Source organism: Chelonia mydas, chromosome 1 (assembly GCF_015237465.2).
Source record: "Chelonia mydas isolate rCheMyd1 chromosome 1, rCheMyd1.pri.v2, whole genome shotgun sequence".
Lineage (NCBI taxonomy): Eukaryota > Metazoa > Chordata > Testudines > Cheloniidae > Chelonia > Chelonia mydas.
In genome coordinates this window covers 9,361,794-9,378,610 of record NC_057849.1, presented here as the reverse complement: position 1 = coordinate 9,378,610, position 16,817 = coordinate 9,361,794, and the positions used below count along the sequence as shown (strand labels likewise).

Here is a 16,817-nt window from a genome sequence, read left to right as displayed (position 1 = left end):
ACAATGAGGCAGGGTCCAAGGCAGCCGGCCCTATGGGAGCTCAGCCCCTGCCCAGCACCTATTAATAATAAATGCCCCTTTGCGTTTCTACAGCATCTTCCTTCCAAGGCACTTCACAAACATCAGATTCATTAAGTCTCCTACAACCACCTTCTCCCTCCCATCAGAAACATTAGAAAGACAGTGGCTGCAGTGGGCTGAGAAACCTATGTCCTGTCTGTGGCTCTTTCTCAAGCTCCCCGTCTGATCTTGGGCAAGCCCTCTCCTCTCTGCTTCCCCAGCTGTACAAAGGGCGTAATAATAATCACCTGCCTCTCGAGATGTTTATTCATTCCTAACCGCAAAGGCGCTACACAGTAACTCCTCGCTTAATGTTGTGCTCCCGAAAAATGCTACTTTAAGCAAAACGATGTTAAGCGAATCCAATTTCCCCATAAGAATTAATGTACAGGGGGGGATTAGGTTCCAGGGAAATTTTTTTCACCAAACAAAAGACTATATTTTATACACACACACACACACACACACACACACAGTGTAAGTTTTAAACAAACAATTTATTACTGTACACAGCGATGATGATGGTGAAGCTTGGTAGAGGTGGTGGAATCAGAGGGTGGGATATTTCCCAGGGAATGCCTTGCTGCTAAATGATGAACTAGCCCTCGGCTGAGCCCTCAAGGGTTAACACATTGTTAATGTAGCCTCACACTCTACAACGCAGCAGGAATGGAGGGAGGAGTGACTGCATGGCAGAGAGAGACTGTGTGTGTGTGTGTGTGTGTGTGTGTGTGTGTGTGTGTGTGTGTGTGTGTGTGTGTGTGTGTGTGTGTGTGTGTGTGTGTGTGTGTGTGTGTGTGACGCATTGCCCCTTTAAGTACACTGACCCCACTCTAAATACATTGTCTTTTTTAAAAAAGGAGGACTTGTGGCACCTTAGAGACTAACAAATTTATTTGAGCATAAGCTTTCGAGAGCTACAGCTCACTTCATCCACTTGCACTCCTTTTCTTTTTGCGAATACAGAGTAACACGGCTGCTACTCTGAAACCTGTCTTTTTAAGTAGATCAGCAAGTTGAGACAGCAGTGGCTGGCTGCAAGCTCCCTCCGTCCTGAGCCCTGTCATCCACCCTGCTCTGTGGAGATGGGGTAAAGGAGCGGGGGCGGAGGGGACACCCTGACATTAGCACTCCTCTCCCCCGCCTCTGCACAACAAGCAGGAGGCTCGGGGAGCAGCTCCATGGCAGTGTGGGGCGGGACAGATGAGCTGCTGGCAATTGGTAGACAGCTGGGTGGCTGCCGCACAGGGAACTTAGGGGAGGGGGGAGCTGATGGGGGGCTGCCGGCCCACCCTGGAACCAAGCCCCACCAGCTCACTCCAACGGGCTGCTCTTCCTGCAAGCAGTGGACAAAGCAGGCGGCTGCCAAACGTTAGAAGGGAGCATTGCACAACTTTAAACGAGCATGGTCCCTAACTGATCAGCAATGTAACAACCAAACAACGTTAACCGGGACGACGTTAAGTGAGGAGATACTATACTAAGGCGAGGTAACAGCAAGCCCATTTTACAGATGGGGGAAAGAGGGCGACAAAGGGTTAAGCGACTGGCCTGAGGTCTGAATCAGTCTGCAATACAGCTGGGAATAGGTCCCAGGAGTCCTTGCTCTAAACACATAATGGGCCTGATTCTGATCTCACATACTCCTGTTTCCCATTGGTGTGAGATCAGAACCCGGCCCAGGACTGGGCCGTTACTCTACAGATGGGCTACTGCATTTTTAAAGAACAGGTGTCTGTCCACGCTACCATTAAAATCCCTCCATTGATCATCAGACGCAAATCCAGGACAACAAGCCGGCTTCCTGCTGGTCAATACCACCCTGATAGGGACAAGTCTAGGCAGCCCATCGCTGTTGCCGGGAGGACTGAAAACCTGTCCTCTGCTGAGCCCTGGGGCAATGGTTGCATGTTTCCTGGCACCACCAAGGCCTAGAGCATTCTGGCAGCCGCGGGCCTGGGCTGTTGGTGATCTCAGCTGATTCTGGGGAGACGCACAGGGTCTTGTGCTCAGGACGGGGCTGATAAAGGGAAGTAGCCGCTGGCTGCCTTCCCACATTCAGTTTGACAATGGAATGCACATTTAGCCTGTTGGAGACAGACACAGCCCTTGTGGCATGGGGGAACTGGGCATGGGGAAGTGTAGAGGAATGCACCCAGTCAGGGTGGCAGAGCACAGCTCCTTGGGGCTTCCTGCACAGATGGCAGCGGGGCCCCAAGGTAGGAGCAGACATAGAGCCACCCAGCAGACTGCCCTCGGCACAGGCTGGAGGTTTGGCCCTTTGCGATCATCCCATCTACCAGCATTTCTGACGCACTCACCATCGCAGCGCCCAGGAGCGGCCATCGCCACTGGCACATGTTACCAGCCAGCATCAGCAGCTGCAGTCATTTAAACTGAGCAAATTCCTGGAGAACAGACGCTTGTCCTCTTCCCCCTTTTTTGCCACCAGATGAAACCACCGAGAACGTCACAGGTCAGCTCACCTCCAGCAGAGGCTGCAAGAAGCAGATCGAGCCAAGGACGGGAAAGCAACGCAGCGCGATGGCAACGCAGCAGAGAGAGCACCAGCGCAGAAAGGCCCCAGACATGGCCTGGCTGGCTCTGCAGCCCAGAACAGGGCTCCCTTTGTTCTCGCACATCTGCCTCCCTGCTCAGAGCAAGAATCCTGTTAACCCTCTTCTTACAGCACTGGGCCTCCCGCCGCGCTAGGGGAGAAGATAATGGCATGAGGAGACTGACCGGGCGGCTTGGAAAGAACCCAGAAACACTGTGCATGTTCTTAAAACACGTTCTCACACTTCCCGGCACTGCGACCCCCTTCTGACAACAAAAATTACTACACGACCACAGGAGGGCCAAAGCCCGAGCCCCACCGCTCCGGGCGGGTGGGCCAAAGTGCAAGGGCTTCAGCCCCAGGCAAGGGGCCTGTAACCCGAGCGCCACCACTCAGGGCTGAAGCCCTCGGGCTTGGCTTCGGCCCTGGGCAGTGGGACTCGGGCTTCAGCCCCAGGCCCCAGTAAGTTTAAGCCACTTTGGGGTCCTGTCTGACAGTTTGAGAACTTCTGTCTTAAAACAACCATACATCTGCAGCAAAGGAAGCCCAGAGCAATGGGATGGGTGCTGTCCCCCTGCCGAGGGTCTCTCTGGCCAGTGACAGATCCGAATGGCAGCTCAGAACCAGGCCCTGTTGCTGTCTAAGGTGATTTGGGTGGCGAGACACCATGGAAACCAATGACTCGTGGAATTTAATCAATTCCTTTCCACAGATGGGATCCTCTGAAGTTACCCAATTCCTTTAGAGGATGTTAAGTCATACCCAGAGGAGTTCTGCCTAGCAATTCCACTCTTTCTGTCCCCAGCCATGAGCAAGGACACCATGGTGTCTAGCATATGGATACAACCTCAACGAGGAATGAACATGCCTGATCTCAGAGCGACCTAAAAGCAATCGGTAATCTATCATTTCCCCAGGAGGCAGCAGCCTTACAGGACCAGGCCCGTGGTCCCTCTAGCCCAGTCTCCTGTCTCTGATAGTGACCAGTTGCTTCAAAGTGACGTTGTTGGGGTCAAATTCTAACCAGTACATTGTAGTAGAATGTAGTATCATCACCAAAAGCATAAGTGGGTTCAAAATGGAATTAGATAAATTCATAGAGGATTGGTCCATCAATGACTATCAGCTAAGACGGTCAGGGACGCAACCCCGGGCTCTGCATGCCAGAAGATGGATCACTCGAAAATCGCCCTGTTCTGTTCATTCCCTCTGAAGCATCTAGCACGGCCCACCGTCAGAGACAGGATACTGGGCTAGATGGACCACTGGTCTGACCCAGTACAGCTCTTTGGAGGTTCTTATACAGTTTAATGCTTCCACAGATACTTTTCCCCAACCCTTTTGCTATTACTCATCCACTAAGGATTTAAAATAGCTGTAGATAAGATCAGCAAAACAACCCACTGGCAGAAAGATGATGAGAAAGTGAGACAGAAAGAGAGAGAGAAATTACTGTGTGGACAAGGAAATGGAAAGAAAGCTTGTTGAAATGCAGAGTGCACCTCCCCCACCCCCACCAGCCGGTCTCTCAGCTGCTAATTTTACAAACCCTGCATTTCATCATCCAAAATTCAAACCTGAGTCCTCACCTGGGAAGGCAGCGGTGAGATTCTCATCCCTGTCTCTGGGATACAGCTGGGAAAACACAGCACAATGCGCTTTTATACTTCCATCTGGAGACTCTGCAAGAAACCTGCCCCCCCTCGCGCTCCCTCTGCAAACTTCACACAAGGCACTGGCTGCCCAGAAAGTCCTCCGGCACATACACACACACCCCACAGCCTCGCTCTCTTTCTCTGGGCTGACCTTCTCTCTGAGCTGCACAATACTTCCTGAAAGAGCAGGCCCACCAAAGCAAGAAGAAAAAAAAACGCCACCCAGAATTCACTGGGGCTAATACTTCCTCCTCTCACCCCCAAAAAGTGACACCTCCCAGACCTTGCGCTGCCGGCTGCTCACCACCAACCACACAGCATAAAGGGAGGTTACCATGGCTGCCAAGAAGCACAACAGACCAAGATTTATATTACTAGCTCCCCCCTCACTCCCTGAATTTAAAGGGCCATCTATCTTATCGGTATTTATTTATTCAGCACTGTACAAAGACACACGAACACAGCCAGTCCCAGGCCAAGCTGAAGGACAGATACAAGGGGCACCGGGAAATCTAGAGGTAGTGATTAACGGAGTAACTATATCCCCCAGATTCGCTTCTTGTGGATAACTCAAAGGGCAGGGGTTGTCCTCCCGCCCTGCCTGGGATGCTATAAGACTGGCATGATTCCTGCTACTTTCACTGCTGTGGGTGAAAAGCAGCAGGGAGAGGCTGGTTAGTTTCATTCATAGTTTGGGATATCTATGAACAGCAGCGGAGTGGTTTGCCAGCAGATGCTGAAAGACAAGAGCGCAACCATTCCTATTTAGAACAGTCCTTAGCTGTCCCCGCTAGCCTGAGGGTTCGAAACTTCCTTTTTGGTCATAAACAAAACCATAGATTCGGCAGATTTCAATCATTTGGGTCCATTGCCGCCCAGAGAACGTGTCTTACAGACGAGGGGCTGGGTGGAATTTTCATGCCCTTTATTTGGTACCACACAAGCCCGCTACAAACGGTTTAGGACAGGAAGTGAAGAAGAATAGCTTGTCCATCGCAGCCACAGGGGGAGCTGATGTAGACAGAATGTAGCTACCCGATTAGGGATTTTTGCAGGACACTACGATGGAGTTCCTTGCTGCCGTTCAGCGTTCCGCAGCTCTTTAATAACCACATGTGAGCCAGCCCTTCGATTCCACCTCTCCTCCAAGAGATGGACCTTCCAGCTGCACACCACCATTCTGGGGCATGACCTGGTTAGTGACATCAAGGGAACAGCACCATCTACTGGGATGTCAGACTCTCCACTCCCTTGCTATCCTGGGCAGTCATTTACACCTCTGCAAAAAAGGATCAAGCTCGGTCCAACTTGCACAACGACGAACGGGGCAAGGGCAGAAGAGACTCGAGCCCTCTGACTCTCTGTGTGTTTGGGGCATAGGGCTGGGATGATGGTTCGGAGCATGTGAATCACATTAATATCACTGGCTACAATAGGAAATAGGCAAAAAGAAAAGGAGGACTTGTGGCACCTTAGAGACGAACAAATTTATTTGAGCATAAGCTTTCGTGAGACGTGAGCTGTAGCTCACGAAAGCCTAGGCTCAAATAAATTGGTTAGTCTCTAAGGTGCCAGAAGTCCTCCTTTTCTTTTTGCAGATACAGACTAACACGGCTGCTACTCTGAAATAGGAAATAGGGTAACTGGAAAAAGTAACACCCAGATCACCAAAATGCACTCAGCCCCTGCAGGAAGATCAGGGCCCAGAGGCTTCAGGACCCTCCCATTATTTGGAGATGTATCCAGGGGCTTGGTCACTGCTGTATTACATCAGTTTTGGAAGCATGTGTAGTCGCTGGAGTGAGGACTGAGCCCTTAGATGTCTAAGCTATTGCCAGTTCTGTCTCAGTGCCTGTGTGCATTCAATATCACACATACACATGCTATTTCCAAATGCAACAAAGGGGGGAAAACAGTCCCCAAAACACACAGACGTGGCATACCCGCCTCCTGGGGCATGATGAGAATTAATTGATGTTTGCCAAGCACCTCAGAGAAAAAGCCCTACCTAACTGTTAAAGCTATCCTGGGGCCTCATCCTGTGAGATGCTGAGCACCCTCAATGGCCACGGACTTCAGCAGGGCCCCAGCACCTTGCAGGATCAGGCTTTTCATCATCATGTTGCTGCCGTCGCTGTTGGGTTTACTCTGTTTATAGAAGAACCTGTGCTCTCCAGAGAAACCCCCCAGAACAAGACCTGAATTTAGATCTCTCCCAACTCAGTGCTCAGCATTTGCCAGTGAAATTCCCTTTACTGAAACCCTGAACTATTCATGTTCCTTGGATAACCGCCTTCTCCTGTACGCTGGAGCCTGCCAAATATGGGCCCTTTTCCATTAATTAGTGGAGAAGATAGTACAGTACTTGTGGCACAGAGGCGAGCGTCAGGAATGAGTGATGCTGAGCCGACCAGACTGAAAATTTCTTACACTTGGCAAGATAGGTAGCTCCCGTAGAGGGTTTCCTGCTGCTGACGAGAACTTGTCTGACTTGATAAGAGCAAGAGAGCTCCACTGGGTTCAGCCATGGAGCTTCCATGCCGCGAGGTGGAGCGACTCGAGATTCGGATGTTGGAGGCGGCCATGTTCCTGGGTTATTAGGTCTGGGAAGAGTAGCAGGGTGACCGGGGTTTCCACGGACATATCCAGGAGTGATGTGTACCAGTGCTGGAAGGGCCAGGCTGGAGCTATCCATATCACAGAGCTTGGTCCCTGCGGATCTTGAGGAGCACCTTGTGAACGAAAGGGTCGGGCAGGAACGCGTTTAGGAGACGCCCTCCCCCTGGGAGGAGGAACGCGTCCGCAGTGGAGCCTGGGCTGTGACTCAGGAAGGAGCAGAACTGCTGACACTTCCTGTTACGTTACGTGGCGAACAGGGTCTATCGGGGGAAAGCCCCACTGATGGAAGATTGAGTTCACGATGTCCAGGCAAAGGGACCACTCGTGGACGTGGAACGACCTGCTGAGATGGTCCGCCAACTTGTTCTGTATTCCAGGGCGGTACGATGCTTGCAGGTGTATCGAGTGCTCTATACAGAAGTCCCACAGCACGAGGGCTTCCTGGCACAGGGGAGAGAAGCGTGCACCCCTGTTTGTTGAGCTGGTGGTTGCCATTGAGGTGGCCACAGCGCCGGAGGAGGCTGGAAGTGTCGCCTAGATCTAGACCTCCTGCTGCTGGACCTATCCAAACGACAGGACTCCGCCTCAGACTCTGAAAAAGAAGACCACGGAAGAGCGGTACTCAGTGGTGCCGAAGAGCAGTGCCGAGCCTCTGGGGATTGATGCGGTTCCCCCCCCGTGGGTGGCCGGTGCCAGAGATGGGGAGCAGCGGTACATCATCGCCGGCTTGCCCCTAGATGGACTAGGCAGCCTGGCTATCACCGGTGCCTCGTCCCTCCTTGGAGAAGGCAGAGCCATCAGGTGACTACGGTCCTGCACCGCCTCACATGTCTCCGGAGTGGAGGGGAGTTGAATGTCCCGGCCGTGATGGTCCGTAGAACAGTGGTGGACCAGACTCGACTGGACCCCTTGCGGGGCAGGAGTTGATGAGCCGCTGGGAGCTGCCGGGCCCGAAGGAGGCTGCCGCTGTCTCTTGAGGCACAGGAGGGGGAGAGCGCCCCCTCTCTGGGCTCTTTTTCTTCTGGGGCCCCGGGGATACAGATCGGCACCTACCAGAAGTCTTATGTTCGGTGCCATGTCGGTGCCGGGAGTCCTTAGTCTCCATTATAGGAGCCGCCTTGCACGCCGTCAGCGTCGGTGCGCTGCGCACGGAGGAGGAGGGACTCAGCACGGCCTCCGCCGGCCCGGGGTCGGATTGCAGGCCGAGGGCTGCCTCCATGAGGATAAGCCTGAGTCTCTGCAAGCGATCCTTATGGGTCCTTAGCCAAAACCCTTTACAAACGCGGCACTTGTCCTTGTGACTCTCACCAAGACACTACAAACTAGAAGTGTGCGGGTCACTTTTTGGCATCAACTTTCCGCAGACTTCACACGGTTTGAACCCCAGCAGCAGAGGCATGCAAGCACTCGAAGAAGAACTAAGAGGAACCTGCAAGATAGATACAGAAGAAATCCTGCCTCACACCCATGCAGCATATGAAAAAAATCAAAACAAAAACCCCAGCCAGAGTCTTGACCCCGAATAGAGAGAAGAGCCAGAGACTTCACAAAGTCCGCCAAGGACGTCTCTATTGATGTGGCAGGCACTCCGATATTACAGAGACAGATAGGCAGGCGGGTGTGTGTGAAGGTAGCTAGACAGACGGAACCGAACAAGGACTATGCACATAAGAATTATTAACATATCTTGTTTAATTCTTTGCTCACCGTCACCATTCGCACAGTCACGACAGGGCTGTCCTGAAGGTTCTCAATCATTTTCTCCTCGCCTTCTCAACCCCCCGGTGTTGCCCCACAAACCTCTCTGCTCTGTCGGGTTTTAGTTGACAATTTTTTTTTGTTTCCTACTAATATATTAACTTTTTAAGAACAGTTTCTCTGCATAACACAGACCAGAGACCCTTGCTCAGTAAGTACACACTGTGACATTTCACAGTGAAGGAGGGAATCTTACACATCCTATGTGCTTGTCACTATCGGTGCTCTGGGAGCTGCTTTGCGCGTTTGTGTCAGTGGGATCACAGCCAGTTTCACCGTTGTTTATGGCTAATTTCACAGAGGCACTGAGACACGAGCTGATGGTGAGGAACCATGATCCAGAGCAGTGCTTCTCAGCGTTTTCGGGTTGATGCCCTCTTATTTGAAGTCCAAAATTTTCAGGACTCCCTTACGTTTACACTAGAAGTAAGAGTAAAACATGGATCAATGATACCAAAGAACTGGTGCTAAGCGTGTGTGTGTGTGTGTGAGAGAGAGAGACTTCAGGCAAATCACTTAATCTGCCCTGTGCCTCAATTCCCCACAGAGGCAGTACTTCACCAGGGTATTGTGAGCGTAAAATCTAGCAATGACTGATTGTTCAGCGCTCGCATGCTATGGTGATGTGGACCATACAGCTACCTAGATAGATACGGAATGCCTCTCTGCGGCTGACTTATAGGGAAAAGTTGAGCGCCTCTCAGGCAGGTCAGTGGGTACAGACAGCTCCTCTTGCTGGAAGGATCAGCTTGATTTTGCTGGCAGTTCCCCTTTGCATTTACTTTCAATTCTCTACAAGATATAAAACTATCCTCCAAAAATGTTTGCAGAACACTCAACTGTTCTAGAGTAACAGCCGCGTTAGTCTGTATTCGCAAAAAGAAAAGGAGGATTTGTGGCACCTTAGAGACGAACCAATTTATTTGAGCATAAGCTTTCGTGAGCTACAGCACCCGATGAAGTGAGCTGTAGCTCACGAAAGCTTATGCTCAAATAAATTGGTTAGTCTCTAAGGTGCCACGAGTCCTCCTTTTCTTTCAACTGTTCTAGCGTGTCATTTTCATGCCCCAGATCGGAGGCGTCGGTTGCACGAATTCAGCACTAGAGAGCAGCATTACACCAAATAAAACAGACAAGACCTTTATGCCTGTATCATGTCAGACGCATACGACTGAGCTAGGCAGAGACAATCACTCTATCCCAGGGCAGCAGCCATGGCTGCAACATCTCTTCCCCCGTGAGCCACTTCCTGAAAACCCCAGGAAATCTCCCCGGAAGGCGCAAACCTGGGAACAGTCACTGTAACAAGACAATGTTCAGTGCTGGTTCGTGTTCAAAGGACTGCACAGTCCTTCTCCGCTAGGGAGTCGGGAGCCAGTGTCAAAACAGCCTCAGATGCTCCTGTCACAGGAGCTGTACTTGTTTCTAGAAAGATTATACCTCCAGAGTCCCTCCTCTCAGGTCCTGTGTACAGATCACTAGGCCACGTCTCTGTCTACTAAACCACTACCAATGACCATGCTTTGAGATTTATATAGCGCCTCACATCTGTGTGCACGGAGACCACAGCCTGTCACGCTGACCAGCACTGTCTCCTTGTGCACCCGTCTGTTGTCTCTGGTCTTGTACTTTGCTTGGAAGCTCTCTGGGGCAGCTACCATCTGTTTGTTCTGTGTTTGTGCAGCGCCAAGCACAACTGGGTCCTGGGCCGTGACTGGGGCTGCAAGTATGAGGATGATACAAATAAATAATACTAAGCTACGTCCTTGGCATTCCCTCCGGGTGGTGGGAAAGGATTATTATCCCCAGTGTGGAGGTGAGGAATTTGGACACAAAAATTATTGCCCAAACTTTCAAGAGTGGCCTCTAATTTGGGGTGCCCAAGTTGGGACCCCCTGGGGCCTGATTGGCAGCGGGGCTGGACACTTGGACCTCTGAACAGCAGGCATGGGGGAGGTCACCGAAGCTGGGCACACAAAAATCTGTGACCGCTTCTGCAAAACGTGGCCCTTGCCCAAGTACCCACAGCTGAGTCAGGTGCAGACCTGGGCACCAAACCCAGAGAAGTCCTAGTCTCCTGCTCTAACCACTAGACCTATAAAAGTTTATAACGCTTATAGAGAGAAGAAAACACACCCTGTTAGTGGGAAGCGAAATCAACACCACACAGTGCCACCCATCCATACGAGAAACCAGGGCCAGCTGCGGATGGGCAGGCGGGCGAGCAGGGCAGCCATCCTGGGCCCAACTTCCAAGGGTGCTGCCACACTGCTGTGCCACTTGGCTTTTTAATTTTTTTTTCTCCATTCTGATTGGAGCAAAAGTAACTGGCCACTCTGATTGGCCGGCTGTTTTTTTTTTTTTATTATTATTTTGCTTTGCTGATTGGCTGGATGTGGTTGGTTTATTTTTGCTCAGCTGCCAGTGTTCAGCAAAATGGACAGGGCCACTCCTGAGGGAGATCAGTGATTTCTCTGATACTCAACACACATGCCCCTTCCCCTCAGGGGATCCAAGTCTCTTCTCTGTAGTCGGTAGCCTGCTACAGAGTGACATTCCCCAGCACCAGCTCAGAGCGCCACAGCTGACCAGTGCTGTGTGATGGGGCAAATGCCAGCAGGACTGCACGCCCAGCAGTAACTCACGCCGATCTGGGGGCCTCCATGGGCTCCCCGTGGGGACATCGGTGACCACCGCTAGTCAAAGGCTTCGGGCTGCAGTTATGGAAAGAAAGCCCCCATCCCAGCCCTGTCCCAGGAAACCCCCCCTTTCTGTCTACACCCAGCGATTGAGCTCCCTCTCCCCTCCACTGTCTGTTTCGGGGCGCCCAGCGTCCTGCCCATCCTTCCAGACAGGAGTCCCTCAGCCAGGGCCACAAGGTGGAGAAGGTCGCTGAGCTGAGTGACATCCAGTATGAGCACTATGGTCATTTTCCAGGGGACACACAAAGATTTGGGTCGATGGCTCTAAGCACCGTCTATATGAAAACGGGTCTGGGAAGCGCAGACACATCTACGTAGCTCAGGATCTTCCTCAGACCCTTCCTGGACTTCATGCCCACGGCTGCCCCCGGTGACCCAGGCCTGGGATTCACAGCTCGTCCAACAGACTGGTGAGAAGCGCACTGAGCTCCGCACGGGGTCAGCATCAGTTCCAGCACCCCTGGGCTTCCTCGGAGGTCCCTCACCCAAGCACGGACCCAGCCTAACCTGGCTTAGCTCGGGACACCTGAAGAGAGCCGGGTGAAGTGGCTCTCAGTGAAGGCACCTATCCCACCCCTGGCCTGCATCCGATTCCACAGTCACTGGACTTCCAGTTCCCCTATTAGCCTTACCTGGTGGCCGTCCTCTGGGACAAAGCCCTTGGCGGCAGCAAGGGCGGTCGGCTTGGCAGGGGGGGCACCTTGAGGGAGTGGGGCTTGGTCTCCAGCTGGTGGCGTTTCACTGGCAAAGGGGGCAGCGGTGGTTTCCCCTTCCCTTCAGGGACCGCTAGCCCCAGAGAGAGCTTGTCTCTGGCTGGCAGAGGAGCAGGCACCGGAGGGGCAAAGTCAGCGAAGGAGGGCAGTTCGGAGCGACAGGGGACAGCGGGGGACAGTTCACCAGAGACAGGAGGCGATGCTGAGGAGAACTTGATGGGAGGGCGACACCCCAGTCTCGGGGGGATGGGTGGGGGCACCTGGCTGAGGCCGGCAGGGTTCCCCATCTCCGTGAGAACAGGAGACTTTCTGCTGGCTGGCGTGGGCGAGTCACCTTTGAGCTCCGGCTCTGCCCGGGCAGTCACAGCATCTGCGCTGACCCGGAAAATGTTGCGTTTCATGGGGACTGGCCTCCTCGCTGCCACCACAGGCCCCTCCGTGCCTGGTGGAGCCTCCATGAAGGCCTTCTGGAGGCCAAAGAGGATGCGCTTGCGATGGCCTGGCAGCAAGATCCCGATCTGAGTCAGCGCCTCATCCGTCAGGTTCCTGCAGTCCGACACCTTCCAGAGGTCGTTCTTCTCAAAGCTCTCCAGGTACTGGTCCAGGTGAAGGGCTCTGAGCCATTCAGCCACAAGCAACGACGCCCCTTCCTCCATCGTGGGACGGGGGAGCTCCACCTCAGATCATTTCTCCACCACGTGGTGAGCTTCAAAATGGCGTCCGCGCCTAGAAGGAAACAAACAAAGAGCTCGTTAGAATGTGCAGGCATCAGAGCATCAAACAGGGAGGGGACAGAGATCCAGTCCTGCCACTCTTCCTTTGGCTGTTCCACAAAGCATCCCACTGAAATCCCATGAGATTGTTACTCCATTTAACAGAGGGGAAAACTGAGCCCCGGAGACGCTAAGACGAATATTTTCATGATACTGTCTAGATCAAAGTGGGCTGATTTTCAGGCCAGGCTGTTCTATTCTATCCAGGTTTTTATATTGCCCTCATCAGCACAGCATCCAAGCACTTTAGCCCCCGTGAATGCCACGGAAGTCAACAGGAGCAGTGGACTGTCAGCACCTCTGAGAAAATCAAGCCACTCGTTTGGGTCCCTACGTGCAGCTTTAGGAGCCTCACTTCAGACAGCCAAACAAATCTAGCGGTTTGCCCCAAAGTCAACCACATCCAACGCCGATTAATTTCCCCAGAAAACCCAAGCCAACATGAACGTCACCTACAAACCCACAGAGCAGATCGGGAAACGAGGAAGCTCCCACCTTGGACTAAGTATCAGCAAAAAGCGCCCCTGAGAGCCAAGTGTGTTCGACTGAAATAGTCTCTCCAAAGGGAAGTGGCGGGAGATATACGGATATTAAAAGCTGGGCTGGTGATGCAGTGGGGGAGAGACTGCAAGGAACACTCCTATGCTGGCTGGGCCACCTGCCCCAGTCTGGCTCTTCCATCTCTAACTCCTAATATTCCTATCAGGAGCACACGCGAAAGAGGCAGGAGAGGGTGAATATGGCACATTGGGGACCGGCACAAACACAACAGACATCAACCGCCCTGCGTACATGGGGACAAGGGGACATCCCATTCAGCAGCAGCAGAGTGGTGGCTGGATGGAAACCAACAGCAGGAACTGGTGCAATATTGCGAGCGCTGCTGACGCCCAGAAAGTCAAGCCAGTGTCCTCACGAGGCCCAACGCTTCTCCGACTGAGACACGCTCCTTTAACTCTGGCTCCTTGCTCGCAATGCCAAAACCTCGGCTGACCACAGAGCTGTTACAGCGTCAGAAGCAACACTGTAGTGAAAACGCTCTGACACGTTCCCCTGGTGTTATATGGACCGGTGTGATCTGCTAGGTCACTCCAATCCTCAACTCTGGGAGCCAGCCTTGCCCTGCTCTGCTGTGAGAACCCCCACTCCTGGGCTGGTCACGCCCAGCCTCTGGCATGTAAGCTGCTCCCAGCACACGAGTGAGCACTTTTGGCCAGAAGCCGCTTGGATTGTGCAAGCGAATGACACTAGCCAATATCTCCAGTCCCAGACACAACCTTAGGAACCTCCATCTTGCAGTGTCCAGTTATGCCCGCTGGATGCAGCAAGCTTATATGAGTTTGTCAATTTAACAAAGAAATTGATACGTCCCAGGCTTGTTATCCCAAGGGGAGTCTCTGACATGCTTTTCAAACCAAACGCACTGCTTCAGGTAGAATAAACAAACAGAATGACTTATAATCACTTAAAATCTAAGCACAACAAGTCAGATTTGGTCAAATAAAATAAAAGCAAAATGCATTCTAAGCTGATCTAAGCTGATCTTAACACTTTCAATGCCCTTGCAAACTTAGATGCTTCTCACCACAGGCTGCCTGGTTGCTCTTCAGCCAGGCTCTCCCCTTTGATCAGCGCTTCAGTGGCTTGGTGATGGTGCATGTAGATGGAGGTGGAAGAGAGAGGAAGAGCATGGCAAACATCTCTCCCTTTTATCATGTTCTTCCTTCCCTCCTGGCTTTTCCCCCCACCCCTTCAGAGTCAGGTGAGCATTATCTCATTGTAGTCCCAAACGGACCAAGCGAAGGGGAGTGACTCACTCAAGAGTCCAACAGATCCTTTGCTGCTGCCTAGACCACTGTCCTTTGTTCCTGTGAGGCTGGGCTGGGTTTGTTCCATATGTGCCCTGATGAGGTGTGAATTGCCCCTCTGCTCCTGGAGAGTTTTGCCTGGGCTTGTTTTAAGCCACGAGGACACAGTTTCAGCCTCATAACTATATACATGAAGTTACAACCTATAACATTACTATGACAACAATGCTCAGTGCATCATGAGCCTTCTGAAGACACCCGACATGACAAACTTTGCATTGGATACCACACAATCATAAGGATGAATATGGGGGTGCAGGGTGTTCCCCCAAGGTACTGAGTGTCACACCCTTATCATGCTGTTTGCTGTGGGACAGCCCGTCCAGAGAAAGATCTTCCATCCTTCAGGGTGCTACCCTGCTAGCATGGTTCCTTGACACGCACACACAGTTCAGAGAAATCTCCCCAAATCTCTTATTAATTATCAATATTATTATTTTTTATTTGTATTCTCGTAGCACCTCGGTGCCCCTGTCATGAACCACGGTGCTAGGGGCTGTACTAGAATTAAGAGATGGTCCCTGCCCACAAGAGCTTATAATCTAAGAGACAACAGATGGATACAGACAGACAGAGAGGGGAGTACCGGGAAACAATGAGACACTATTAATCTGCAGGATGGGCTGGGGGTCTCAGCACACCACATGCCTGACCACCAGGGATCTCCTTGTTTTCCCTGATTAATAAAAAAAAAACAAAAAACCCATAAAATTCTATGTTTTTCCATAATTAAAATGAAACGCTGAGCCTTAGTTTCCCTAGCCACAATCTATACAGGTATCAGTTGAACACAACGTTTTGTAGATATATTTACAACATTTAGACAAGTTGGAAGCCTACCACTGCCATCCATCATTAAAACAAAATAAAATGACTAGAATGATCCTGTCTCAGTGTATTGTTCCTCTACTGTTGTCAACAGTCCTGCTGTTTCAGCCGCATCTTCGTTTCTCATCATTCAGTTTATGTTTAGCGCTTTCCATGGGTTCTACAATTCCCTGCCTTTGAACATAATCTGCTGCCTTTCTCCATAGAGTATGGAGCAGCCCATTACCATCAACGTGAAATTTGTCCTTGCAAAACTCAGCAACACAGTCTTTAGTGGGGACTTTTAAAGTTTCCACCCCCTTTTCATAACTTTGCTTACTCCTGTCTGGAGGCCGAAGTGAAATCTGAGATGCATTAAACCACAAACCCGCTGAGTAACTGCTCGACGCCGGAAGCAGTTTGTTGGAGTATGTTTAGTGATGTCAGTTTAAAGCATGTTCAAAAATCAACTACCCGAGGCGGAGGTTGCAAGCATCGAATAAGTGACATCGGTACTTTCAGTAAAATGTAGTGAATGGTTAATCTATGTTTTTATTTTTTCACAAACGGCAAAACACTAAAGATTCTCTGTAAAAACGCAAATTCCGGGTTTTTCCGTGGCAAACGGATTTCTAGGATCCCTGCGGACCACTGACCCATTTTCTGTAGGCATCACGGCGAAGGAGAATTTTGTGGAGGGATTTGACGGAGGACAGCGAGGGAGCTTTGCTAATGGAGACAGGGTGCTCCTCCCAAGCATGAGGGCAGAGGCGACACGTGGGGGGTGTCACATGGTGTGACACGCCTCTCCAGTTCTCTGCCAGGGTGGGAGTCGAGCTGAGCGCGGTCAAGGGGGATGTGCCTGGGAAAGGCACCAGCACCTACAGCTCTCGCTGAGCCCAGAGCAGAGAAGAGAGACGGGGCTGGCAGCACGGCTCCGCCAGAGGGGGCGCGGGGATGCCCACTGAATCCCATCCCTTCCTTGCCCGCAGCCGCAGTCACCTGGTCGGCTGTCGGTGTCTGGAACCCGTGCCCGCAGCGGGGAGGCGATGGGAGAAGTAAGTGGGGAAGGAGCTGTGAGGGGAGTGCGGGGAAGGTGGTGCCAGCTTGCAGCGGGTGTGGAAAAGGGGCCAGAGGCAACGCATGGGGCGGTCACATCCTCCCCCCGCCACCCCCAAACCTTTAAATTGTGCTCCCCACCATCCAGAGTTACCGGTTGTCTCTGTGTGAGGGGCAGCAGGGGAGAAAGCAGAAAGGGGCTTATTTGAAATTTTAACAATGGGCAGAGGAGGCTGCCTCATGGGC

The 16,817-nt window shown here is 51.9% G+C and overlaps 1 protein-coding gene across 17 annotated transcripts in view; it reads right to left on the bottom strand.

Annotated features, from left to right (window-relative positions):
- ARAP1 (ArfGAP with RhoGAP domain, ankyrin repeat and PH domain 1) overlaps positions 1 to 16,817 on the bottom strand; it is a 219,474-nt gene that overhangs the window by 110,273 nt on the left and 92,384 nt on the right. For 11 of the 17 annotated variants that reach the window (XR_006285439.1, XR_006285436.1, XR_006285437.1 and 8 more), the window contains one exon: positions 11,984 to 12,790. Coding sequence is in view for 7 of the 17 variants with exons in the window: in XM_043527174.1 (XP_043383109.1) it covers positions 11,984 to 12,720 (737 nt within the window). In the remaining 10 variants the exon portion in view is untranslated. Of the gene's footprint in view, positions 1 to 2,381; positions 2,518 to 2,546; positions 2,795 to 4,206; positions 4,565 to 11,983; positions 12,793 to 16,817 lie in introns of those variants that run through there. The other 6 variants (XR_006285453.1, XR_006285460.1, XR_006285438.1 and 3 more) reach the window with 5 other exon arrangements.